General features: G+C 38.8%; 1 protein-coding gene across 3 annotated transcripts in view; it reads right to left on the minus strand.

The window, feature by feature from the left end:
• Positions 1-8768: 8768 nt before the first annotated feature.
• Dsc1 (desmocollin 1) overlaps positions 8769-26865 on the minus strand; it is a 29974-nt gene continuing 11877 nt past the window's right edge. For 2 of the 3 annotated variants that reach the window (XM_040757871.1, XM_005065352.3), the window contains 11 exons: positions 26532-26676; positions 24773-24939; positions 23209-23343; positions 21744-21929; positions 20506-20765; positions 20247-20389; positions 15124-15336; positions 14084-14323; positions 13036-13163; positions 12158-12412; positions 8769-11226 (listed from right to left, as the gene is read on the minus strand). In XM_040757871.1, coding sequence (XP_040613805.1) covers positions 11029-11226; positions 12158-12412; positions 13036-13163; positions 14084-14323; positions 15124-15336; positions 20247-20389; positions 20506-20765; positions 21744-21929; positions 23209-23343; positions 24773-24939; positions 26532-26676 — 2070 coding nt within the window. In that variant the 3' untranslated portion in view covers positions 8769-11028. Of the gene's footprint in view, positions 11227-11308; positions 11355-12157; positions 12413-13035; positions 13164-14083; positions 14324-15123; positions 15337-20246; positions 20390-20505; positions 20766-21743; positions 21930-23208; positions 23344-24772; positions 24940-26531; positions 26677-26865 lie in introns of all 3 variants that reach the window. The other variant, XM_040757872.1, reaches the window with a different exon arrangement.

Genomic DNA, 26865 nt, shown 5'->3' on the forward strand with positions numbered 1-26865 from the left:
AAAAAAAATCTTACTGAAATTCTAAGCAGGTGAATGGATAAATAACCCAAACCAATAAAAACAACACAGAATGAAGAAACTGATGAATAGAATTAATATTCCAGAAGAATCCAGTAATGAAATTATTTTATTTACTTAATTCTAATATTTAAAATATTAACATTTTAAGAGAGCTATTGATTCAACTACAGTTTATATTATATAAAATAATCTTGACTAGTAATTTTATGATCAGTTTCCACGTGCTCAAGAAAAATTGTTTTTGAAGTTTCCCAACTTAAACGTGTGGATGAACAATGGGGTTTCTGAGTGTTTGATGGAGCAGCTGACAGAAGCAAGAAGCAGCTGTCGCTGTGCCTAGAGGACATAGTGGCATAATGGAGAACGATGGAAGTAAAAACAATAACTGTTAACAGGCACAGTCACCAGGTCCTCTTCCTCTTTCTTTTTTCTGTTTTGACTGCCACCATTATCCAGTTTGAAGTCAGGAGAACACGCTCCCTAGAGCTTTCCATTAGAAATCTATTCTAACTTCAGAGCATCTGCTTGACCCATTACCGACCTGCTTTCTGTTTCAGAGAGCACTTGGAATTATGGGGAACTTCTAGAAGTTTCTCTCCACCTGAACTCCTCAGTGCACTTGAGCTAGACGTACGATCTCTTCTTCCACTCCTTGTAAGCATCCATCCCTTCATGACTTAAGTCGGGCTCTCTTTTTGTGCCATCATCCTTCTACTCCCAACTGCTCAAGGTCATTGCTGAAAAAAATTTCCGCCTCCCTCCCACCTCATCCCCTGAACCACCTGTATCTTCCCAATCACGTGTGAAGAAAACAAGGAAAGCTCCTACTTGGCTCTACCCCCAACCCTTTTGGTAGTTACCACATCCCAAGAATAAAGGGATGTTCTTAAAGTTGGGTAGAGAAGATTGCTTTTAGCTTTGTTTTAGTATCTGAATTTCAAGAAGCTGGTCCACCCATCACTGAACATATCTTTCTCTTGACTTCTGTCTTTCCTACCCTATATCATTAATTGATGCCTTTTCTTATATAACTTTTCAATATTGCTGGGCCATTGGACTTAGTGCTGGTCCTACATCATGATTCCCAGTTATTTTCACTCCGATGTTGATTTCATCCAGTCTTCAACTTTAAGTCTTGGCAGGATGCTGAGACCAGCATCCCTAAATCAGTTACAGATCTCTCCCTCTTTCTCATCCTCTCTCCCTCTCTTCCCCTCTCCCTCCCTTTCTCTCTCTCTCTCTCTCTCTCTCTCTCTCTCTCTCTCTCTCTCTCTCTCTCTCAATGATGATGATAATGACAGTTAACATATTAGTGTGACTTTCCCAACAGCCTCCTAGCACCTAGAGTCAAAAGAGGAAAACTTAGGTGAGTGGGAAGAAATAGACAAGGGACAAAATTCTTGACATGTCCTTGAGCATAAAACACACAGGTGAATATCCACACAGAATGAAATATATCACACCATTACAGACTTCTATAGCTATGTAAAAAGCAGCCCTGGTCCTGAATGTACTTCTAACCCTTGGGATAGATTGCACAGATACTAAATAGCAAAAAGGCACATTTAGGGTGTCCTTTATGACTAAGTTAGAGACAGAGAGGATTTGCCTGAAACTCTCATAAACTACTCATGTTCAAAGTATCTACTCTAAAGCCATCATCACTCCAAAATAAAACTGAGTTCTGCTGTTTTCCTCAGTAAAGTTATTGACTTTGTCATACTTCTACTTGATCATGAACCCAGAGTCATAGGATTCAGCCTTTCATCTCCCCTGGGCCTCCTATCAAGCTTCCTGATCATGCATGTGCTGGACTCTTCATCGCTTATGTGATCAGCTCTCCTGGTCTTCTAGCTTGCCACCATCTCCCACTGAATCTCTTAACATCAGTTTCCTAGCTGCTCTTCGGGGCACCTTTGCTTCTCGGTTGTTTGTTTCTACTATTGTTTTTACCTTTTCTTGGCTCTGGTCTTTATTTCTGCATCAGAAAAACGCCATCTCCTGCCTTGCTTGAGCCATGCCTTATTTTTTTCCACAGAGAAAAAAAACCCTTGACTCTTCTGTGTGATTTTTTTGGCCACTTATGTCATTATAACCAACTGACGAACTGTAATGATTAGATTTGTAAATCTATATTCTCTCTCCAATTTTCCAGTCGTTATACAGCCAGAAAATTGTAGAATTCTAGATTAGTAGTCTGTCTCGATAGTCACTTTAGAGCAGATGTGATAGTTGAAGTCACATTGGTCATCTTGTGTTTCTGAAGTTATTTGTACAAAAGAAAGCAAATGATTTCAAGTTGCCTCCATACGAGCCTAACATTTGCCTTGCTTTACACTAGAGAAAAATTATCTTTACTTTGTTTAAGTCACTGTGCATCTGTCATTACAGACTAATACAGGTCAAAGTCATACTATTGCAATAAATAAGATGCTTTATACAATCTATAACATAGAATAACAGAATTCCAATGCAGTTCATCGGGAGCTATAACAAGTATTGGTCATACAGCAAAACCACAAAATTGTCTTGTCACAGACTGAAACTGCCACCTTCTCTGTCAAGCTCACGTTTACTGACTCTAAGGCTGAAGTCTATTCAAGGAAACACAGATAATGGTTTGGGATTGCAATGGAAATAAAGAGACAGACTTTTGATGAAATGAACAGTGAAATCAAGCCTTGGGCTATGAAATTGTCAGACTGCAGGCAGCTAGAGCAGTAGCACACCACTTGACAGGAGAACTCAAGGGGGCAGAGAATAAAACCCTGCAAACAGAATGCACTGCATTTTAACCAGTGTTCACTGGCAGAAGCCGCTCTCATTTAGAGGTTTGACCTAATGCAACAATTAAATATCCAAAACCATGTACATAAACAATTTAAAAACAAACCCCAGACCAGGGGTAGAACTCTGGGGCAGAGATGTGGCTACCATGCATGAAATAGATCCTATCCCCAGCATAACAAAAAGTAAAAACTAAAGCAAAACCTTGCTGAGACCTATTGTAAAGGGCTACCTTACAGCAAGGAAAACACAAGTCCTTGAATTCCAAGAGCATGATAATTTGGTTGACAAACTCAATAATAAGATTATTCTTCAAGCTGAAGGGTCAAAGTGAAGAGGTTTAATGACCTGACAGAATCACACAGCAACTCATTAGAAAACTCCAAATATCCTATATCCTCTAAAGTCAGGCTTCTGGTTTAGTAAGGCAGGAAGACAGTACCTTCTAGATGTCTATTATTATCCTGGTCTTACTTCCACTAAGTGACTAATTCTTCCCCACACTTTGCTTTGGGGTTGGTTGGAAGAACCCCAAAGTATCATCAGACCTCATTGGTTTGCAGTCTGAATGGAAAGAAAATGAGTTGCTGACCAACATAGTGCTCACTCTTCCCATCTTACCACCAGGGAGGCTGAGGTAGGAGAAGCCCAAAGTCAAGGTCATTTGTGGTTACACAGCAAACTCTGGGGTGCCCTGCGCTGCATGAGACCCTGGCAAAAAGACAGGAAGAAGTGGGGGGAGGAGAAAGAGAGATCTAGAAATTTAACTTGGTTGAATCAAAATATAGGTAAAAAATATTTGGAACCAATCTTTGTTACTTGCAGCAGCTTAGAATCAGCTACATTGTAACAAAAAACTAAGATTTTATGTCTGTGATACATAGTTCATTAATGTGCTTAGCACTGAGGCTTCCATCCCCGCAGAGGCGGCAGGAGCCAAGCTACCATAGTTAGGAATCTATGAAACTAGGACTAGACTGGCTGCCTGTGCTTTTGGGGTCTACCACTGCATCTTCCATACCAAGGGCAGGAGCCAATGCTCCCTAGTCTTCTGCCCCACCCACGGGTCCAGGTAAACCAGGGCCCATTTCTGGACCGCCTGCCTGGACCTGGGCTCTGCCACTGAGGCTTCCATCCTGTCAGAGGTGGAAGGAGCCAAGGTACCATAGTTTCCTGCTCCACCCACGGAACTAGGACTAAACCAGCTGCTGGTGCTCAGGGACTGCCCCAGCGGCTTCCATCCCAAAGGTAAGAGAAAACTCACCCTAGCATCCTAGTCTCCTGCTCCACGCACATGACAAAGACTATCATGGCCTGTCTCTAGACCACACTCCTGTACCTGGGGTATACCACTCCTGTGCCGGGGGTATACCACTGGGGCTCTCATCCATCCCAGTGGGATACAATGCACCCTAGCATTCTAGTCCATTTTTCCACCCACAAGACCAGGAAGTGGAGAGCTACCAGAACAGTGGACTTGCCGACACCCAATAGAAGGGAACCCTGGTCCCACACCCATCCGTAGAGGAAGAGGCACCCTCTCCACTTCAGGAATAGATGGGAAGGAGACAACATAAAAACACAAGGAGCAATAGAAAAACCAATATGACACCGTCACAGTCCAGAGACACTACACCAACAAGACTGGAACACCGCAACACAAATGAACCAGAAGAGAATGACATAAAAAAACAACTTCATGGAAATGATAGAGGCCCTCAAAGAGGATATGAGAAAATCCCTTAAAGAGATGGAAGAAAAAACAATCCAAAAAATGCAAGAAATGGAGCAAAAGATAAAACAAAAATTTGCAAGAAACAATTCAAACAGTGCAAGGGCTGAAATTTGAAATAGAAACAATAAAAAAAAAACAGTCTAACATACTTAACAGTATGACCAAGGTGCCACAAGCTACCAAGGGAGCTTTTATTTCTATCTATCTATCTATCTATCTATCTATCTATCTATCTATCTATGTATCTATCTAACCATCCATCCATCCATCTATCCATCTATTTATCTAGCTACCCCTCACCTGTCTATCATCTATCGTCATCTACCTACCTATCATCTATCTTTTATCTCTATTGTCTATTTATCCATCCTTCTATTTGTCTATCTTCCTTCTATTATTTAATTATTTATTTAAAATACGTTCTCCTTCTGCAGCACAGGCTCATCTCTAACTAAAGATCGTCCTGCCTCCAGACTGCTGGGACTGAAAGCTCATGCCACTGTTCTTTGTTTCGTCTTTCTCAGGACTTAATTCTGCCACTCTCAGCACCTAGTCTTTGTTCTGATGCTCACCAAACAGCTTCCTGAGTACCAGGCATTTTAGCACATATTAAATAAGGAGGGTAGAAAAAATGCTTCTTTCGGGGGAATTAATTCTCTTTAGACTCCTACCCAGAAGCCTCATGCATAATATTTTCACTCCTCAATGGTCATAATTTAAGACAATATTGCATTTGGTTTAGGAGACTGGTAAATAATGGTGTCTTAGCTAGACACTCAATAAAATTAGAAATAGATGCTCAATACCCTGCATTCTCTGCCTCAATCACCATGAATAGCAGCAGACATATGACACCAGTGGCTAGTATCTTCTTAATGTTCAACTTTGAATATAATGTACCAAAACACAAAACTCGATTTAACATTTAATATTAATAATTGCATCATATTTTAATAATTATTATTTATATTAAATAGTATGCTTATGTTTTATACATAACATTTTAAGCAGTATTAATTTTATTCACATTGTATCAGACTCCTACTTTTTCATATGTATGTGAGCATACCAAAGCACCATGTGTGGAGGTCATAGGAAAACTGGCAGGAATCATTCTTTACTTCTACCAGTGGGCCCCAGGGAGTGAATTTAGTTCTGAGACTTGAAAAGAAGCCCCTCAACCCAATGAGTTATCACTGCTCCAAAAATTTTGAAATTAACTATTAAAAACATGTCTGTATATAAGTATGTGTATAAGTGAGTATGTGTGGTATTTGAGCATGTGTGTGAGAGTGCATGTGTGTAAATGTATATGTGAGTGTATGTGTATGTGTATGAGTGAATGTCCATATGATCTGAGTATGTGTAGTGTGTGTGTAGGAATGTGTGTGAGAATATGTGTATACTGTGAGTATGAGTGTGTGTGAGTATGTATATGTATGACTGCATATGTGTCAGTGTGTGTGCACATTAGTATGTATAAATGCAGGCACTCCCAAGTGGAGGTCAGACAACAACCTCAGGTTTCATCACTCACTTTCTACCTTGTATAAGACAGGTCTCATGTTGTTTTGTGTGAGTTGTCCTTGCTTTACCCTTCATCTATGCAATAGGAGTGTAGGAGTCCCACTTTTACATGGAGCCTGGGGATTTGAACTTGGGTTTTCAAGCTTGCACCACAGGTACTTTTCCCAACTGAGTCATCTTCCTAGAGCTTGTTTGCCTTGGTATTTTTCTGCATGGTTTCCCAGACCTAAAGAAAATTAATAATAATAAGAGCAACCTTGACAGAATGTGATTACTTGACACAAAACACTGTTTTTGACACTGTCTTAATCACACCTGTACTGTTATGTATCAGCCACACCCAACAAAATAAGGCTTTAAGAGCATGCCAATGACAAACTGTACAGAGAGAGAGAGACAGAGAGACAAGAGACAGAGAGACAGAGAGACAGAAACAGAGACAGAAACAGAGACAGAGACAGAGAGACAGAGAGAGACTGCAGCAAGATACCTACTCGTCAAAGTAACCCTAGGTGTTGTGTCAGTCACTGGGGGTATTCAACTTTGTGATTAGCTAAAATTGTAAAAATATTTTTGGTAGGACTTATCAAAACTTGAGAAATTTTGTTAAATGTTATTTCCTTAATTTGGGTTGGGAAAAGCCAACTTATTACGTGGCAGTGAAAATGCCCCTTATTAACATTTGAGTACATTGTATGTCCCGTGTCTCTTACACTATATGGTCTTGTTGAGATACCAAGTCTTCAAAAAGTCAGTTGTCAACAAACAGGGGAGGGGTTGATACTTCTCAAGTGCTGACAGAAGTTTTGAATGTGCATCACCCACTCAGCAAAGATAACTGTCTTGGGCCTGCTGCTCTCCGGACCTGCCCTGTTCATTCTAATGTGCTAAAGGTTTCGCTCACTCACTAGTGGATTCTGTGTTTCCTCTCACCTCATCGTTTCCATGGTGCTTTTCAAAGTTTCCTGCGTGTGCACATTTCCTGGCCCTCTTCCTAAAATGCAGATTCCAATTCAGTGAGGCTGAAGTGGTGTGTGAGACGCCCCTGTCCTGGCAGACTGTTAGACAATGGCCATGTTTCTGGTTCCACAGGACACTGAGAGTCAAAGAGCGAGCACTGAGATGAAGGAGAGCCTAAGGGCAAGGTACTTAAGGTGGACTACTTCAGAAACCTGAGGGCTGCGTCCAGTTCACAGTCTCCAGTGTAGGAGCTTCAGAACTCAAGAATGTTGAGTTCCTGAGAGTTTTGCAGGTAATGCCTTAGGTGCTGGTCTTCCAGATGAGCAATGAGAGCCATGATGACACACAGAGCACTTCCACGACTGTTGTAGGATAGCAGCCACGTGTGGAATGTCTCTTACCTTCCAAGGGAAACTTGGAGCTATGTAACCATTCTCCAGTCTGTAATTCCTCACTTGCTACACACATTATGGCAAGCAAAGTCAAAGAAAGAAAAGCCTTTCTGCTCTGGTTTTTCTTCTGCATTGGAGCCCTGGGTATCAAACCCAGCTGCCCACACGTGGGAAACAGAAATCCACCCCTGAATCACACTTGGAGTGAAGCCTTGTTCACTTTTCCTGAACTTCAACAGGGAGAAAGTGACTATGTGAATTCCAGTTATGAACCCTAGGTAAAACCTTTCATAGTTCAACTGTAGCCTTAAATTTTAATTTTGAATTCATAATGTCATGTTACATAGTTTAAAGTTCCTAAATATCAGAAACGAAATCCCGCAGTGCCAGGTATTCACTGTTGCATATTGACGACTAAAGACAAATTTCAAATACTATGTATTCTTATTCGCAGGCCCGTTGTTGACCAAAGGAAGGGCATGCCTGCTTTTGCTTCCCCGCCCCTAAAGTCAGGGAATGACTTGTGACTCTGTAGATTGTTTATCAAAAGGTACCTTATTCCCATTCATTAATATCGTTAGTAATACCTTAAACAATTTATCTTTACACAACATGTATTATGAGTACACCAGAAACCCAAGGGCCATGTCAGGGGGTTCTCATACCGATCCTCAGACACGCATTCACATATAATGGCTATTGCTATTGGTTAATATAGCATAGCTTTTATCTTTTATGCAGATAACACCTATTCCAGAGGGTGTTTACTTTATATATTTGCTTATTTGATTGGGCCCTACACATTGTGTGAGTCTATTCATTCTTAGAAAGCTTTCTCCTGTACTTTCGCCATTCTTCCCCACGTAGAAAGACAAAGGCAGCGTCTGATCGCGTACGCCGCTGCCATAGACTTGCTAGAGTCGCAGATAACAGGCTGGGTCAATGCCCTAAAACGGACTGTTCCGCAGCTGTCCTCTCATTTAGGGTTTCCACGTGCCACTTTGAACCGACAAACTACCAACGGGAAAGTAAAACGCCTCACATCTAAAACATCTGTTTCAATCTTTTTTCAAATGACATTTCCGCAAGCAAATGTGCACATGAATTTCAAATCGGATGCAAAACATTTTAAACACTGACAATTAAAATTCAGTGTGTTAGGGAGAGTTGGGGGTAGCTTGTTCAAAGGAACCACATCATTTGATCTCTCCCGGTCCTCCCATGGGATTTTTTTTCTCATGAAATATTTGAAGCCTAAATCAAAAAGAGAAAAACTGGATTGCATGTTGAGATACAGAAAACGTTTAATAACTATTCATTTATTAAATCAACAATTAACTCAAAACTTGTATGAAATACAGTACTTTATTAGCAAACTAAATTTGCAATCTGGTAGGGTTTCATAGTTGTAATTCATCATACAACCAATATTTAAATTTTGGTGCAAAAACATTATTACTTGGAGTTGCCTAAATAAATTCAACAATAAATATAATTCCTCTGAGATAAATTTTAATAATGCCTTGAAAATATTTAAAATAGCTAAAACTTCTTAATACAGATGAATTTCCCACATTGTCTTTTTGTTGTTGTTGTTGTTTTTGTTTTGTTTTTGGAGACAGGGTTTCTCTATATTGTTTTGGAGGCTGTCCTGGAACTCACTCTGTAGACCAGGCTGGCTTCGAATTCACAGAGATCCGCCTGCCTCTGCCTCCCAAGTGCTGGGATTCAAAAAGGTGTGTGCCACCAACGCCCGGCTGAATTTTCCACATTTTCTAATAACTCTTCTGAAACCTTGGGGAGCCTTCTCTTGATGAATGAGATCCACTATGGATATCAATTGTGCTCTTTAATTTAGGCATAAATTTTGTCATCTATAATTCAGTAAGCATAAGAGTAAGATTAAGACAAACAACACTTATAAGTTATTGCTAAGCTAATAATTGTAACTGCTCATAGAATATCCTATAGAATATAATTTACTGTGGCATTTCATGCATTTCCAAATTAGTACTATTAGATCCTAAAATGTCAAACTCTACATTGTCGTAGTGACATTTACTTCCAAAAGTAAAAATAATATCACCACCCCAAATTATCTTACAATGACCGTAAAAATAATATATTATGGGAAATTTACAAAATCAAATCTGGCTTATTAAATCCATATTTCATTTTATTCCTGTATCCAATTTCACAATAAAAAAACAACTTTTCTGACTGAGACAATAGGACTAGTTACAAAACCTAGGTGAAACAGAAATCTGTTTTGCCAATAGATGGAAAATAATGGATTAAGAAAGTCAGTTTAGTTTAAATGTAAAGTTTCCATGAGATGTAACTTGACACATATCTGTAGTTTCCCACAAACAACTAATAAAATGTCATTTTAATATATAGTTCTTTATAGATTAAACATTAAAATATTGTATCTTCTTTTTTTACTCACATTAAAATATTTATGAATTCACAATTCCGTAATATTTAGCAAGTGTTGCTGCAATGAATCAAAATTTTTGATGCATATCTACCCAAAATTATTTCTGGTCTTCCAGCTTTTCTTTGAGTAATTACCAAGGTAGACTGAGTATCAAGTTCCAGTATGGACATTAACTCAGTGTTGACACACGGAAAGTGATAAACCTTGTGCCAGTTACAGCTTTAAGGGTGTTTGGAAAAAGGCTTGAAGACAAAGACCAGTTGAAAGCCACTGAAACAGTGAATGAGTATCAAGTTAAGAAGCATATATATATGTATATATATATATATATATATATATATATATCAGATATATACATGTATACATATATATATGTATATATCTGTAAATGTAAAGTAATGCCACATTATGTTGGACAAGCAAAATATATCTGTAAGCCTAAGACAGCCTATGGAGATCAGGATTCCAGTGTTTTCATGGATCCATAGCCAATCTCTGTGAGCCTAATGTTCTGACCTGTGTCATTCCAACAGAAGCTCCAGGAGTCTGATGGTAACACAGCCGCATGGGCAGAGATCCGAGGACTAAGCTTTGAAGGCTTCTGGGTGAAGCCTTCACTCCTCAGAGGAGTGAAAAGTGTACCAAGAATCAAGCTTGTTTAGACACACGAAAGGCTACACCTAGCAATACTGAAAAATCTATTTGAAGCTACTCGGGGAGAGAGAAAACAATATCTTGGCCTGAAAAAAAGTATTTTAGAAGCAGAATTCTCCCCCTCCCATATTTGAAGAAAATGTTTAATTTGTATATACACAAAGCAGATTCATGTTTTAAGCTTCCACAATACCCAACTGCACCGTGGAGACTTTCATAGTGTGCAAAAGCTCAAGTTTCAAAAATGACCAGTTTCAGTGGCAGACACCGTCCAGGCCTGAGAGGGCAATGTATACATGCACTGAAAGAAAAGGAACACTGACAGCTTCCTGTCTAGACAACACGGAAGTTCAGGAGACAAGGAGAATTTGGAGAGCTGTGATTGGGAAAGCACCCTTATCTACAAATGACTTCACCTTCAATAAGCAAATTCACTAGTACAAGCTGCTATCCTTTTACATCCTGTGATGCCTCTATATTCATTTGCAGGTGTCTCTCTATTAACCAGACATTTATTTCTGCACACATGTCTTTGCTAATGTCCTAAATTTTGGTTCCAAGTGATCTAAAAACTCCAGCCCTTCCTCCTCCTGCCGATCACTGCAACAGCCGACAGAGCCAGCCATGGAGCCTTTGCCTTCATAGTTATACGAACGAACGTAGTCTTCGCAATGCTTGTGTTCCTCATCTTGTCCGCACAGATACACCTTCTGTGTGGAGAAAGAGCACAATTTATTATGGCTTTCAAAAGGCACCCAAGCAGACTAGCATAAAAATGAGTCTTGGATTTACCTTTTACTGTTTAATTTTTAATCAGAGTGTGTCCTCTAATGGATTCCTACATATAAAAAATGCACATGATTGGTCTATATTATATTCATTTTAAAGTATAGCAAATAAGTAAATGGTCACAATGAACACATTTATAAGAACTAAGGCTATGCACATATCACAGAAATAACTTACATCTTCCCACTTGAATAAAGGAGTATTTAGTTGAAATTTACCTCAATGGCTTCTTCACATATATGGCAAAAGCCAATGTAGGCTGTGATTCTTGCTTGAATTTATCCTATTAAGTAGTTGTAAGAATCTAATACATAAATGCTATATATAACATGTGTAACATATACAACATGTTATGTAGCTATAATTATTTAACACACTATTTTGTCTCACATTAGCCTGAGTAACCTGAAACAAACAAGGAAAATACTCTGGACCCTGAAGTAGAACCCAAGATTAAAGCTCACTGACCTATCTCATTAATTTAGATAGGCAAAATTACATAACCATGTGTAGAATTCCAGCACACGGGCAAAATGCTGGCAATTTATGGCCTGTCCATTATGTTATACCTAATTTTTCACAGATATTTTCTGATAATATTTAGTATAGAAGACATAAGTCTTTCAGTATCCCAAAGACATCCACATGAACTAGTTTTGTTAACCATATTTTTTTAAATTGAACTTTGAAAGAGTATTTCACTCTGAGTTTTCTCCTGACACCAGTGTCTCTGCTGGCACAAGAGATGGGAAAGTGTGTTTCAGGTGTATGAGAGGATAGTTTAGACTTTGGGACAATTAAAAATGATATTGGGATTTCACAAAGTGGATACCTGAAGACCTGGGGACTTACCTCACCAAGCCGGGGTTGAGTGAAACTTTGCCAGTCTGTGTATGTGTATCGGCCAGTGTCTGCTGCTCCCAGAACGCCTCCCTTGCTGGACTCCAATGTGTGATGACCACCTCCTTTATTGGACTCCAAAGTATAGCCTCCTTTTACCATCTCAAAGCTTTGCTGTGTCTTGATTCCTTGGCCACCAAGATTCCCAACAGATGTGCTTGTTTCACAGATGTTAGATGCCTGTGTCGGGAGTCTAATATTTGCCTCCTAAATAATGAGTTAGAAAATGAATCAGTGGCACTGAAGCCACCTCCTTCCTACCATAGAAAAGTCACACACTGTGCATGTCCTTCACATGTAAAATTAGAATAATCATGGGCATCCTGGGTCAAACTCTGCCCCCCAAGAATTCATAGATCGAGGTCCTCACTTCAGGGTCAGGGCAGATGCAATCACGTGAAGTTTCAAGGAAACCACACCAGATTAGATAAGCATCTGATCTAATATAACCAGTGAGCTTACAAAAAGGGAGATTTGATTTATAAGACATATAATGGGATATAATACCATGAAAATTGCTTTATGTGACTACAAGGCAAGGAACCAGGAGTGAATAGAGCTTAGGACATCCCTGCACAGAGACTTCAGATGACACATCATCTTGTCAATATCTTATCTCTGACATCTAGTTTTCATTATGTGAGTCACTCAGGGTATTACAGTAGTTCTTTGAGGCCAATATAAATGGATATTGAAAGAAAATATGCATGGCCCTTCAATTTCTGGTAAAGTAAAGATCAATAAGGGTCACACTTTGCTATAACTACAGAGTAATCAATTATGTTCACTGGATCACCATGGAATTCATTGGGATTTTAATTCTAATTTACCGTCACTTCCTCTCCTGGTCCTTCGGTGTTTGATACAATTAAATTTTGCTGGGCTACATCATCTGGGAAGCATTTCTTTACTGTTCTCTTAGTAGTAGTTGTCACACAAAAGCATGTAAACAGAATACCTAAAAAAATAGAAACCAAGGTAAAATAATACTGTTTTGCATTCTGGTAGATATTAAAATAATTTGACAAAAAAATAGAACTAAGAAATAATTTGGAAAAATTATTTTTAAAACTATCTGTACAACTTTTCAGAAATCTTCACTGTCTCATAAATAGCTTCTGAAGAATTAAATATGATCTCTGAAACTTACCTAAACAGTTTCAATCTGATATTATTGCTGTTTCATCTATGACTCAGAACTCCATTTTCAGATGAGGTAAAGGTTTTTAAAAGGCACATGTGCCGGGGCTAGAGAGATGGCTCAGAGGTTAAGAGCACTGACTGCTCTTCCCAAGGTCCTGAGTTCAATTCCCAGCAACCACATGATGGCTCACAACCATCTGTGATGAGATCTGGTGTCTTCTCCTGGCTTGCAGACATACATAGAGGCAGGATGTTGTATTCATAATAAATAAAGGGCACATGTGCTAACAATTGGACATGTGCAGACAGTTACACATGTTTTCAACCTGTAGAACTACTGTACATCTTTCTAGACTACCATATCTGGGACAAGCTGTCCCCAGCGGCCCATGTGCTAATGCTTTGGTCCCTAACTCAGAGTGCTGTTGAGGGGCAGTGAGATCTTCAAATGGTGGGCCTTAATGAGAGAAAGTTGCATCATTGGGGACGTGCCTTTAAAGAGAAGAGTGAACCCTAGCTTCTTCTTGCTCTCTTTTTGGTTTCTAGCTTTGCCATGTGCTACTTGGTCACAGGCACAACACAACAGACCCATGACCAAGACCTCTGAACCCAACGCAAAACAAACCTCTTCTCTGTGTAAGTTGTTTTCCCCAGGATTTTGTTACAATGATGGAAAATTAACACATCGGTATTGTATAGCACTTGAGTAAATGCACTTTGAAGAATAATACTTACACAGTAGCAATGCAGAGCCAAGGACCATGGCGAGAATGGCCCATTTCCCAAGGACTACATTTGGTTTAGCATCCCTTTCCTCCTTAGAACTCATTCTGCATTCGGACTGAACTGTACAGTCACATACTCTCACTGATAACATATGTTTTGATGAGAAACCATGTCTATCTTGTATTTGGATTGGCACAGAATAGTAGTTATAATTGAGATTGTGTCGTTGACGAAGAATGGCACGTTTACCTAAAGAAAAAAGGGTGTATATTAGTGTGACATTTCAACAGCAACATTGTTCCTACATGGTGTGCCTTCAAGGAATTGATCTGCAATCAAAACTGTAATGGTTCATTTTCTTTCTAATAATGATTTTGATGTCTCAGAAAAGTAAAAAAGGGTTGATATTATTTTACATTAAAAATAGAATGATATCTAGGTTTGGAATGGTGGCACATGCCTTTAATCCCAGCACTCAGGAGGCAGAGGCAGAGACAGAGGCAGGTGAATCTCTGTAAGTGTGAGGCCAATGTAGTCAACATAGTTCCAGTAGAACCAAGGCTATATAGAGAGACACTGTCTCAAAAAAAAAAAAAAAAGAAAGAAAAAGAAAAAATGAATGAAAAGGAAAGAAAAGAAAATAGTCTGAAAAATAGACTGATCTGTATTTAAAATGTTATTCAGATGATTTTAAAATTGATTGTTATATTTTCTTAAAAGATATTCAGAGCAATGTCTAATTGTAACATACGTAGATAGACGATGATTGATATATAAATAGACACATGCATGCATAGGTAGATAATTAATAATTGCAAGGTGTTAGGTAGATAATTAATTAACAAATAGAGGATATACAGAGATAAATCATAGCTATATGGTAGACATACGATATGTGACAGAAGACCGATGTTAAAGCGTTATTATATTCCCAAGATCAGTAACTTCCTACAGTGCGTATGTATTTATTATGACTAACCAAGGTGGAAGCAAAGGCCTTCAGCAATCTTGAGCCAAGATTGCTTTCAGGATTTAGAATAATCACTTACCATCTTGTGGTTCCAGAGTCCAAAGTTTGCTGGCAGAATTATCCAAAAGGAACTGAAAAGGAGGGCCATTGTCAGGTCCATCCAGGTCAATTGGTTCCAGAATAGCATAGTCCTTATCCTGCTGACAAATGGTCAGGTCTCTGTCAATCTGAGGTGCGTGGTCATTAAAATCCTCCAGAAGAACTACCAGTGTTCCTGTGCAGGACCGGCCAACTAGAACAAATGACACAGAAGTTACTCCCATGGCAAAGCACATTGAGATTCACTTAAGTCTATGTTTAAAAACATTTATCGTGTAATGGTTTTCTTCCTACAAGATTCTCGGTTTGAAGCATGCTGATTAAAAACAGAATGGGAGGCCGGGCGGTGGTGGCGCACGCCTTTAATCCCAGCACTCGGGAGGCAGAGGCAGGCAGATCTCTGTGAGTTCGAGGCCAGGCTGGACCGACAGCCTCCAAAACAATACAGAGAAACCCTGTTTCATAAAAATTAAAAAATAAAAATAAAAATAAAAAACAGAATGGGAGACGCTTGACACCACTGAGAAGTTTGTTAGTCAAAACCAGAGTTGAAAATAAACTCTTAGAAGATTTTTCAAGACACCAAAGGCTGATTATTCCAGCTTCTGGAAATGGCAGAACATCACAAAGAGGTAGTACCATACATTTATCTAGTTCACCAACTTACGTTAAATATTCTGTGTAGGTAAATGATAAGTGTCAGTGAGTGGGAAATAGCAGTCACAGGGCTGATAAGTACATGGCCAACTAACCTACAAATTCTTAGCATTTCTAGAAAAAGCCTCGGAAAAGTCAATAGTTCTCATTACAGTATGTTTTCCATGTCTGCAAGCTTGTCCTATTACAAGTCAGCCCCTGAATGAATAGAGTCCTTTGTTATAAGAAAGAGACCATGGTGTTTCTTCTCAAGTTGTGTCATAACCATTAACTTTCAATATCGTGTTATTGCTTTTGGAATCAAACAAAATTTAATTGCACTTTGATATGATAGCCACACAATAATAATCTTAAGACATTTTAAAGAAGATAAAAATAAGGTATTTTATAAACCATAAGCTCAATTTTTCCAAGTAGACATCAAAGTTATAAAGTCCTCTGTAGTGAATTTCACAACCTAGATCTGGAGGTTTATATACTTCTAGACCCATAGAGGAATAGCAAATCTAGGCATTTGCATTACTTGGGACTCATTGGGAAAGAGTACTTGTTACTCTTTCAGAGGATCACAGCTAAGATGGTAGCATACATGTCAGGCAAAATGGACAAGCGGGTCATTCTTCAGTTACAGGGTCCTTAGGGGAAGACCAGAAGTTAAAGAGAAAGGAACCCTGGGATCAGGAGTTATTGCACAAACTGTTTCATGCCAAGCAAGTTTATTAAGAAGCACAGAAACTTATATGGAGTTTTTATGGGAGAAACGGGACACATTTAGCAGAAAGCTCATAAAGCAATGCTCCGTAAAGTGAACAGAGAATATCTCACAAGTGTCAGAGAGCAGACACACAGAAACCTCGGGACTGGTAACTCAGTCTCTTCAGGGGGAAAAAGCAAGTTCTCAGGACTTTAACTCACTTGACACCCTGCCGCAGCCCCAGCCCCCATCTTGCCAAATCTGTCCCTGGGTGAGGACACCGAACTAGGTTCCCTTTGGCTTTTTATCAGGGTTTCTGAGAAAGTCTTGGTTTTGCTTGGCTATCAACAGTCTGGCCTCTCACAACTGTCCAGGGATTTCAATACCCTCTTCTAGCTTTCTAAACATAGTGCATGCATACGAACACACATGCATAAATAAAATTTCAAAATCTGCATTAAACATACATGTGGCAAATTCTCATCTTGATGTTTCATAAGGGAAAAGTTTACCAATGGAAAAAATTGAGCTCATAACAAATCTAGAAAAAATAATATGAATGAGAAAGAAGGTACATTTTCAGAGTAACAACACAGCATTGTAATAATTGGAATATTAATTCCAGTGTATAAAAATGCTTAAATTGCAGAATTAAGAACCAAACAAGGACAATGGGGACAACCAAAAAGCTGTCATTGCTATTTATTTGAATAATTTAAGGGACATAAGTTTGAAGGCAGGTTTGGGGGGAGCACTGGTGTTCTCATGTTCTAGGAGAAAGGTATGTAAAACAGTGTCCCCTAGACTGATGGCAGATAATCAGAGGACAGACAAGAATACAACACACAAGAAATACAAGGAATGAGCTGGATTCTAAGAAGTCACTAGGACTTCCTGAATCATAATTTAGAAAATACTTTTGATAATCCAAACAAAATGTTCATTATATATTACTCATGCATACATAGAGACTAAAACTGAAAGTGTTCATTATATTGCCATATGATTTCCTCATTAAAGTTTTTAGTATCCTCATCTTTTCTAGAGCATATTTTGGTTATGTATCACTCTGGGACATTGTTTGCCTAAGCTTTACTCTTTTATACTAACCCACCATGCCTACATCTTTCAACATTAAAGAACAAAGTTACTTTCTTATAATTTGCTCTCTGTAATTTCCTCATCTCTAACTTAGAATTTCACTTTTCTTTCATCAAGTGCCAGCATTTCTACAATCTTTCCTACTTTATGGTCCAAAATGAGAGCCTCTGAACTTTCTCTAAACATTCTCTATTGCTAAACTTTTCATACCATAAACTCTCTTCTGAGAATATAAAGCAGTAAAGCTGTCATTATTAGTAAGAACAAATCCTTATCTCATGATCCCTAGTTTCCATGGTCTTGTGCTTAGAATTTAATCCATAATCAACATGTAAAAGTAAATTAATAGAGAGCCCTATTTTCCATCATAATTATATGTGTAAGCCACTTTAGATTTCATTTTTACTTATAGGATTAGCAAACATTTCAAAGAAAGAATAACAAATCACCCAGAATTAAAAAGTATGGTATGTTAATGTTTCTCAGCTATGCCCCCCCATTATTCGGTAGGGTTTTTGAGCTCATAGTAAAAAACTATATAAAATGAATGTATGTTTGAGGTGTGGAACAAATAGAAAGAAGATATGCAGGCAGGTTACTTGGTAAAGACATTCACATTTAGAGAGAGTTAAGATTCTGAAACATGGATGGTTTAGCTGGGAGGAGGCTTCTTTAATCCTGCTGGCCAACTCCCTGAAGAGGATGTGGTATTTTTATCCAAAGGCAGCAGGACTGAGACATGAGAAAAGCCATGGGTAGGGAGAGTGTGCATGAGTCAGCTTGCCCCTGCGATAAACAGCCGGCATCTTAATTACTTAACATGTACATATCTACGCACACACACACACACACACACACACACACACACATACACACATACACACAATGTAAAAATTTGCAAAAACACTATATCCAAAATACCTGGGGAATCATTGTATGTTATTAGCTTGTGCAAATTCAAGACAGGTACAGAAATAACCTATGTTACTGTCTGGCAGTATGTTTTACACACGCAGCTTGCATATTGAAAAACAGCAGAGACTTTGGTTAATCAGAGAAGCAAAAGAACGAGCTCTATCTGAAAAGCCCAAGATCATTTCCCTTTATCTCTATGAAGATTTTTCTTACATGGGGATGTACATAATCAAAGTGTAACTTCTGTTTAACCTTCATTTCACTTATTTCTGTGATATAGATTTATATAATATATTGTGTAATAGTACATGCACCCACTAGCAAACATTACTAGTGCATTTTATAAGCATATATTTATCTAAACTATCTAACATGGTTCCAGTAGGGTTCATTTCAAGAGTTGACAATATCTGAAGTGACTCTCTATAAAGTAGGTTCTAGAACTGATCTTTTGTTATTGTTGCTTAATTGAAAATGAATTTTTCATGCAATGTATTCCTTACTGTTTCCCCTCCCCCAGTGCCTCCCAGATCCTCCCCACATCCCCACCCTCCCAATCCATACCCTTTCTTTCTCTTTCATTAGAAAACAAATAGGCACATAAAAATAATAATAAAATAAAATACTACAAACAAAAATAAGACAAAATAAATAGAAAAAAGAGTCAAAGGAAAAGCACAAGTAACAAAGATAGACTCAGAAACACATACATATGCATACTAAAATCCAATAAAAATACAAAGCCAAAAACTAGGTAAATAAAATATAAGCAAAAGACCTGTAAGGTAAATGTCCTTATGCTTTATGTCAACTTGACACAAGCTAGACTCATCAAAGAGGAGGGAGCCTCAGTTGAGAAAATGCTGTAAGAATCCATTGTAAGCAAGCCTGTAGGGTATTTTCTTAATTAATGATTGATGGGGAGATTTCTCTTAATTGATGATTAATGGGGGAGGATCTAGCCCATTGTGGGTGGTGCCATCCCTGGGCTGGTGGTTTGGGGTTCTACAAGAAAGCAGGCTGAGCAAGCCATGAGGGGCAAGCCAGTAAGCCATACCCCTCCATGGCCTCTGTCTCCAGATTCCTAGAGGCACCATGTTCTTGACAGTAGTGTTTCATTAACCATAACAACAACAACAACAAAAGCCCAGCAAGACATTATGATATATTTTTTTAAATCATCAAAAATACCAGAGTTTGTTTTGTGTTGGTAACCTACAACTGAACATGGGGCCCTATCCTTAAGTGTGGTTTGTATACACCGAGACGGTTGAAGAACACTATTTTTCCTTTGTGAGTGGTTATGTGAACTACTCTCAACAGTCACAAACTCCAGGAAAAGTGTGAGCCAATATTGAATTATTTCTTTAAGAGAGGCTCAGAATAAACCTAGCATGAACGGTTTTAGATGGGTTGAACCATTTCAGCATGTTCATGGCATCATAACACAAATGAAAGAGGAAGTAACCCAGAGATCCCTCAACAGAAATGAGTAACCAATACTCAAAATAAGACGTCGGTCACTTACTCTCGGGTAGCTTTGCTTGAGGAGTGGTCAGAGGACTAAATGGGTGATCTGAGTATAAATGAGCAACCATACTGAACACATTGTTTCTGCACTGTAGACTTTACAATGACTTAGCTAAAATTTGACCTAGACACAGACAGTTCTTACCCCACACTTTCTTAGACATACATTCTATATTCACATCTTACTTTTAGAAAATGTCACTCACTTGCGTCCATCGCCACTACTGAAATATTGTATTGGTTGTTTTTCACAAACTTTGACTCTCTGTCTAGTACTTTTAGGGTTTTCAAGTCTCCAGTGCTTTCGTTAATTTCAAACCAGTTATCTTCATCTCCCACCTTCTGATACCTGGGTTTTAGAAGTAAACATCAAATGAGCAAAGAGGGGACACACTGACCATCTCTAAATATGAAATAAGTTCATGCCCCCGTAAAAGTGCAGGAGCTTTCAAGGAAGCACACCACCTTATGCCTTCAGAACTGCTTGTTTCTGGGTCCTTGGCTTTGTAGCCCAAGAGCTCTTGACCGGCTGGCAGTCCATCTTTGCTCTGAATGATTTTGACGGGTGGCTGGCACTCGGGGCCCTCGTCGCTGTCTCTAATTTTCACTGTGACAGTTGTGGTGCACATTGTGGGGGTTTGTCCATTGGCAGCTTTAGAGAACTGACCTTCATTAAGGACACCAATTTGCAGAATGACCTGACGATTGGCTTCATAGTTGAGTGGCTGTGTATAAACATACACTGATCAGTCAACGTATTGCTATACAAAACACCGATGATACCAAGTTTTAATAGAGAGGGAATGCCATTCTTAATTTTAAAATGTTACCCAAAGTTGGTGTTAACAAAAAGGTCAATTATTTGCTTCCTAAAATGGTTAAAATCAACAAGTTTTAAGATTCAACCACTTTTCTTTTTAATTTTGTTTTAGAAGATCCTACCTTCATTTTTTTATTATAACTTTAAACACTAATAGGATTGCAGCACAATTGTTTCTAATCCAAGTAAGACTTGTGAAACAAGTTAAATTTCAAGAAAAAAAAGTGAAGGAAAGAAATACAGAAGACAAGAAAAAGTGAAGAAGAACATATAGTATAAATGTATGAGAATCTTATCAAAAATAACTCCTTCAGAAAGCTTTAGCTACTTCTTGGAAATTAAAGAGGAAAGACTTGCAAGAGGGAGACATGGACATAGTGATTCAGAGAGCAGCCAGGTAGTGTGCACACTCAATGCTATCCATTGAGGCAAGTATCAGATTCAACATTTCTCTGCCATAGCTATCCTCATCTACAGAGAAATGAAGTTTGTGTCTGATATGAGTAAGAAGGATTAAAATAATAGGAAAGTGTCTGTGTCAATCAGTGTAGAGCATTTCAGCTCCATACTGCATTATTGTGGTGATACACATGCAGGAAGTATTGGTTTTTAATTATAACACATCACCTTCATATATATAATATCCTTTTACCAAAGCCCCCGTTATGTTCTCTTATCCCCTTTCCCCACCACAAAATCCCTTCTTCTTCCCAAGTCCTCCTCCTGGCTTACCATCTGTGGATGGAGTGGCTACATTGGTGAGGAGTGACTCTCCTCCCTCTGTGTCCTTTGCCTGTAGCTCATCTGAAGACCATAATTTTTATACCAATGCTGAAATAAGGGTTTTAAAGGCTTAAGCACTGTCTTTATGACTATTACATACCTTGACAACACACAAGACTCCTTCATTTGTATTCGGATCGGTTGTGATTTTGAAGTACCCATTTTCATTGCCTTGGAGAATTGTGTATACGGCCCTTGAGTGAGGAGTGTTGGGCAAATCTTGATCGTGCACCTTCATTCTTAGAATCTCAACGTCAATTCTGTTTTCTTCTACTTCTGTAGTATACTGGGGGTAAAATGCCTTTCTAATTATACATCTGAAGCTTTAACAGAGTGGTTTTATATTTAAAATTATAAAGAATGTAATATGGAGATAATAGACACTCATAATTTGGAAAAGAATTTATGTTTCATGTCTGGTTAACTTCTTTTTTCCTAATCCTCTTTATGAATTCCTTCCATTCACCAAAGGTGACTCATCTCTTAACTGCCAAAGTTCTGTGAGGTGATTTTCCATCTATCCAACCCAAGGATTTATCTCTTCTCTAACCCTATATGACATTTACATTTTGTCTCTTCTTTTAGATATAGCAAACACAAGTTAAACTACACTGACTTACTAATCACATAATACTTAGGTAGTGAGAATATATATGATGGGTTTCTTTTCTTCACAGTACTGTGGATTGAACCTGGTGTCTCAAGTATGCTCTACACCTGAGCTATGGCTGCAGCTCAGAATTATCAGTATTCACAATAATCTTGTTTTTACTTACTGGGATTCACAAGCAAACATTTTAAGAGAAAAGTTTTCTCTCTGTTGTTTTGAGAACTTAAATCATAGGCATCTCTCTTTGAAGTTGAAAAAAAGAAGCCTAAAGTATTAAAAGACTAAAAAGATAAATCATAATCTGCAAGAGATATAAGATGAATTCATAGGAAGATGAAAAGATTGGCTCTAGATTTAAATCCTAGGTAACCTGGTTTATGGTCTATATGAATGAGATCTTTGACAGTGAACTGTCCATCATTGTGTTAGGCTTCTTATTCTCTGGCTAAAACTCCAGTGTAGACTCATGAAAAAATGCAAAGTTACTCATTGAAAGTCAGAAAAATAATCACTCCCCGGAAATATCATCATTTATTATGCCTCACATAATTTACTAAATAAGGCACTACACAAGAGGACCTGGGGGCAGGACTTCCCTCTGACCCAAGCAGAGGGTATAAGGCCAATTCTTCTCCTTCAGAACTTGTAATTCACAGGACACTAGAAAGAAATCTCTTCTTCAATTTATCAAAGAATTTAATTCCAAGGATCCCCAAACTGAAGCAAACATAATAACCAAGGAAACACAGAGCACGTGTGCCCCATCAGAGGGGAAGAATTAATTTTTCAGCAGCCAACACCAAGACCACTTCCTTACATTCCAAAACAGCAACACCTCAGCTAGTCTTCTTACAGCAATCATGTTTAAAACAAAATGTCTGTCCTCAAGGAGCTTCCAAATTCTAGTTCTTTTAATCTGAAGGAATCTAGACAAACAACACACAAGTGTACTCACAGAAGTTTGGGTGAAATATGGCGAGTTGTCATTCTCATCCTCCAGTGAGATTGTGATCGTCCCTGTAGTGAATAGACCAAAGGGCTGGCCCCCCATGTCTCGAACTTCCATCACCAGCTTGTAAGTATCACATTTCTGTGAAAAAAGAAAGGAAGAAAGGAAGGGAGAAAAGGAGGGAGGGAGGAAGAGAGGAAGGGAGGCAGGGAAGAAGGGAGGGAGAGAGGGAGGGGAGAGGGAGGGAGGGAGAGATGAAATAAAGGGAGCTTATTGGAGAAAATGTCAATTTCCCCTCACGTATAGTTATTGTAATACTCTTTGTGCTGTGCTTATATTACAAATGTGCTTTAAAATTCTTATATGTCTCTGTTCACATAACTGCATGCCCATCCCTGAATATTATCTAATAAAAACGTTGTAAATACCAATACCAAACAAGAAATCCAGCAAATGGTAAAGCTAATTTTAACTGTCACTTTGCCTAGATTTAGAACCACCTAGGAGACACACCCTTGGGCATGCCTGAAAGGGCGTGTCCAGAGGTTTGATTGGGGAAGAAGATGCCATCCTGTACGCTACGATCCCAGACTAATGTAAGGGGAAATGGAGATAGATGGCTGAGCTGCAGCATTATCTGGTTCTTATCTGTGAAGTGTGACCAGCGAGCTCACACCATGTCTTCCTGCCGTGGTGAACTGTACTCTCAAAGCTGAGCACAAACCAAACCTTCCTCCCTTGAGTTACTCCTGTCAGCTATTTTCTCACAACAAAAGAAAAGGAAGCAACTATCCAGAAGCTGATTTTTATGTGTACAATTTAAACTTTTCCATTCATAATTGACAAAACTTCCGGAAACCTAGATATTCTTTTGCTGAGAAATGAATAAACGGTCTTGCATATCCAGATGACAGAAGGATAGTGTGTATTGTAAAGTAATGAGCTATTGAGCCATGAAAAGACACGAGGGAAATGCAGATTACCAGGAGAAGGCAGCCAGCCTGGAAAGGCTTCATATTGTATGGCTCAGACTGTGCCATCCTGAAAGAGGTGAAACCATGAAGAATCTCTCTTCCAATAACTCCCCTCTACGTGTATGTATATACATAGATGTAAATAACATATATTTACATATGTCAGTGACCCCAGGAGCTCAAGAAAAGGAAGTAGCAATGGACAATAGACCTATAGGAGTGTGAGGGTGGAAAGAAATAGGAATCCACTGACTTTCTGCTCTATTTACCAGTGACTCTAAACCCGCTTTAATGAGACAATTTGTTCATTTTTAAAATGGCATACATTATAATGAAATTTGTTTTCCAAATGAGAAATGAAATAAATTAGAGCAATGTTATCAGGATCTCGTATCGGCACAATGAGAGCAAGTCAGACCTGTCTTTACCTTGTACTATCGCAGCATCTCTGCAGAGGCAAAAGTCTCCAGAGAAAGCCTGGTGATAGCCTGGGAAGGAGGCTTAGGGAGTAAGCACATTGGCTACACTGTAATCATCCTGCCAGTAATTACAGGCGTAAACACAGTGACTGATGAGTTAATGCACTGATCCATTACCTCTCTGTCCAGTAAAGGGGAGGTGGTAGTAATCACACCGGTGTCTGGGTGTATGGAGAAGTGCCTTGGGTGATCCGGGATTTGTTGCAGGATTTTGTATTTCAGACGAGTATGTAGGGTTCCGGGCTCATCATTGTCTATGGCAGTCACTTGTCCCACTGAAGTTCCTGTTTAGATGAAGCCGGTATTGTCAAAATTTTAAATCATAAAAAAATGTAAATCATAATATAATTGAGCTATAACCAAAAAATACAGGCACCACTGCAATATATTGTACGCACACACACACACACACATCAGTGATGCTTACAGATAATCTGAATATTGTCAAATGTTCTTTCAAACTTCCCCCAAGCACCTCTTACTGGAACTTCAGCTAAGTGAATACTGTGGAAAGCATGGCTTGTATTTTACACACAGGAAAATCAGACATTTGGTAACAATGTCTCTCAAATTCTTTCTCTGGTCAACAATTGGCAGTTAACAGCAGTTCATTTAAATGGCAACTTCTCTCTTGTAGCACAACTTAGTATAATGTCTTTGCAAAGCCCCGACTTTACATGTGTGTTTTAATAAATGTGCTGAATTATTCTTAGATGCAAGTAGTTGTTAATACAGGAGAGAATTAAATGCAATGCAGTGATCTGATGTTCAGAGGATAGTCGTAGACTGAGCATTACATCTTTACAGTCACTTCTGAGAGGGAAGCATCATATCTGCACATGACTCAGCAGCAGAATGCAGAGGGTCATAGCTAAAAACACTTCTTACGGTGTTTTAAACACTGGGCTGTTTTCTTACACTCTTCCAGAGGGCCAGAGTACAATCTTGGCTTCATATATTCCCTCTGAATTCCCAGCTAGATCCCTTCTTCTAGAAAGCTCCCAGCTGAATAAAAACCCAGCAATTCTTTCCATGCTACAATATTTCTATTATATGAAACTACCAAACACTGACAACTGACCTTAGGGGGAACTGAATCAAATAAAATTACCAGAATTGTGGTCGTGATATAAAAGGGAAAAGTATTAACTTAGTGCAAGTATAAGATTAAATTTAAGAAAATTTGCTCAGGCCAATCTAACCCTTAATAGGAAAACCATTTCTAATAGGCAAACAAAAATTGAGTATAATCCAAAGTCCCCCCCCCAAAAAAAAAACCAAAAACAAAAAAAATAAAAAAAAACGGTGAAGTGTTTATTGAGACAGTGTCTCTCTGTAGCCAAGGCTGACTTTATGGAGTCCTGATTGGTCCTGAGTATGCAGATGTCACTGACCTTTACTTTCTGGGTGCTAGGGTTTAAGGTATGTACTACCATGCCTGGCAGACACTTTACCTTGAAGTATTTTGAAGCGCAAGTATCTTTTTATTATACCACTGTAAAACCTCAGGCCAGCAAGATGGGACAGAAGATATAGGGGCTTGTTGCTGAGCCTGGCAATCAGAGGTCAAGACCCCAAATCCACTGTGCAAGGAGAGAGCCCATCATTGACAGCCGCATGCACACAAGCACATACACACATGACACATGCACACATGTACATGCACACAAACATATGCACACACAACACATGTACACATGTGCATGCACACATGTGCGCACACACATACAGACACACATGCACACACACACACACATGCACACAAACATATACAGACACACATGCACACACACACAGACATATGCGCACACTAATGCACACATACATGGGCACACACACAATAAATTGTAAATGTTGTTTTTTAATGTGAACTTACCAATTCGGCAATTTTCAGGCACACTAAAAACTGTCAGTTTGGTTTCAAAATATGGGGCGTTGTCATTGTCATCTTCAACCTTGAACAGCAAGGGGAGAGGGTAGTCTGGGGCGTAGCCATCAGCCGTCGTTGCATATCCATAGACCTGGAAGGAAGACAACACTATCAGCTGGTTCTTACGTGAAAAAAACATGCATGAATGAAAGCCCAGGAAAGGCAAAGGGTGTTGTTTAAAAACATCATGCTAGCTAAAAAAGGACACAATATATAGCACGCAGAGTCACCATGGGCATGCACAATATAGATTCAGCCACCTTGAAGAGTTGTTTCTCAT

Source organism: Mesocricetus auratus, unplaced genomic scaffold (genome assembly GCF_017639785.1).
Source record: "Mesocricetus auratus isolate SY011 unplaced genomic scaffold, BCM_Maur_2.0 Super-Scaffold_100015, whole genome shotgun sequence".
NCBI lineage: Eukaryota > Metazoa > Chordata > Mammalia > Rodentia > Cricetidae > Mesocricetus > Mesocricetus auratus.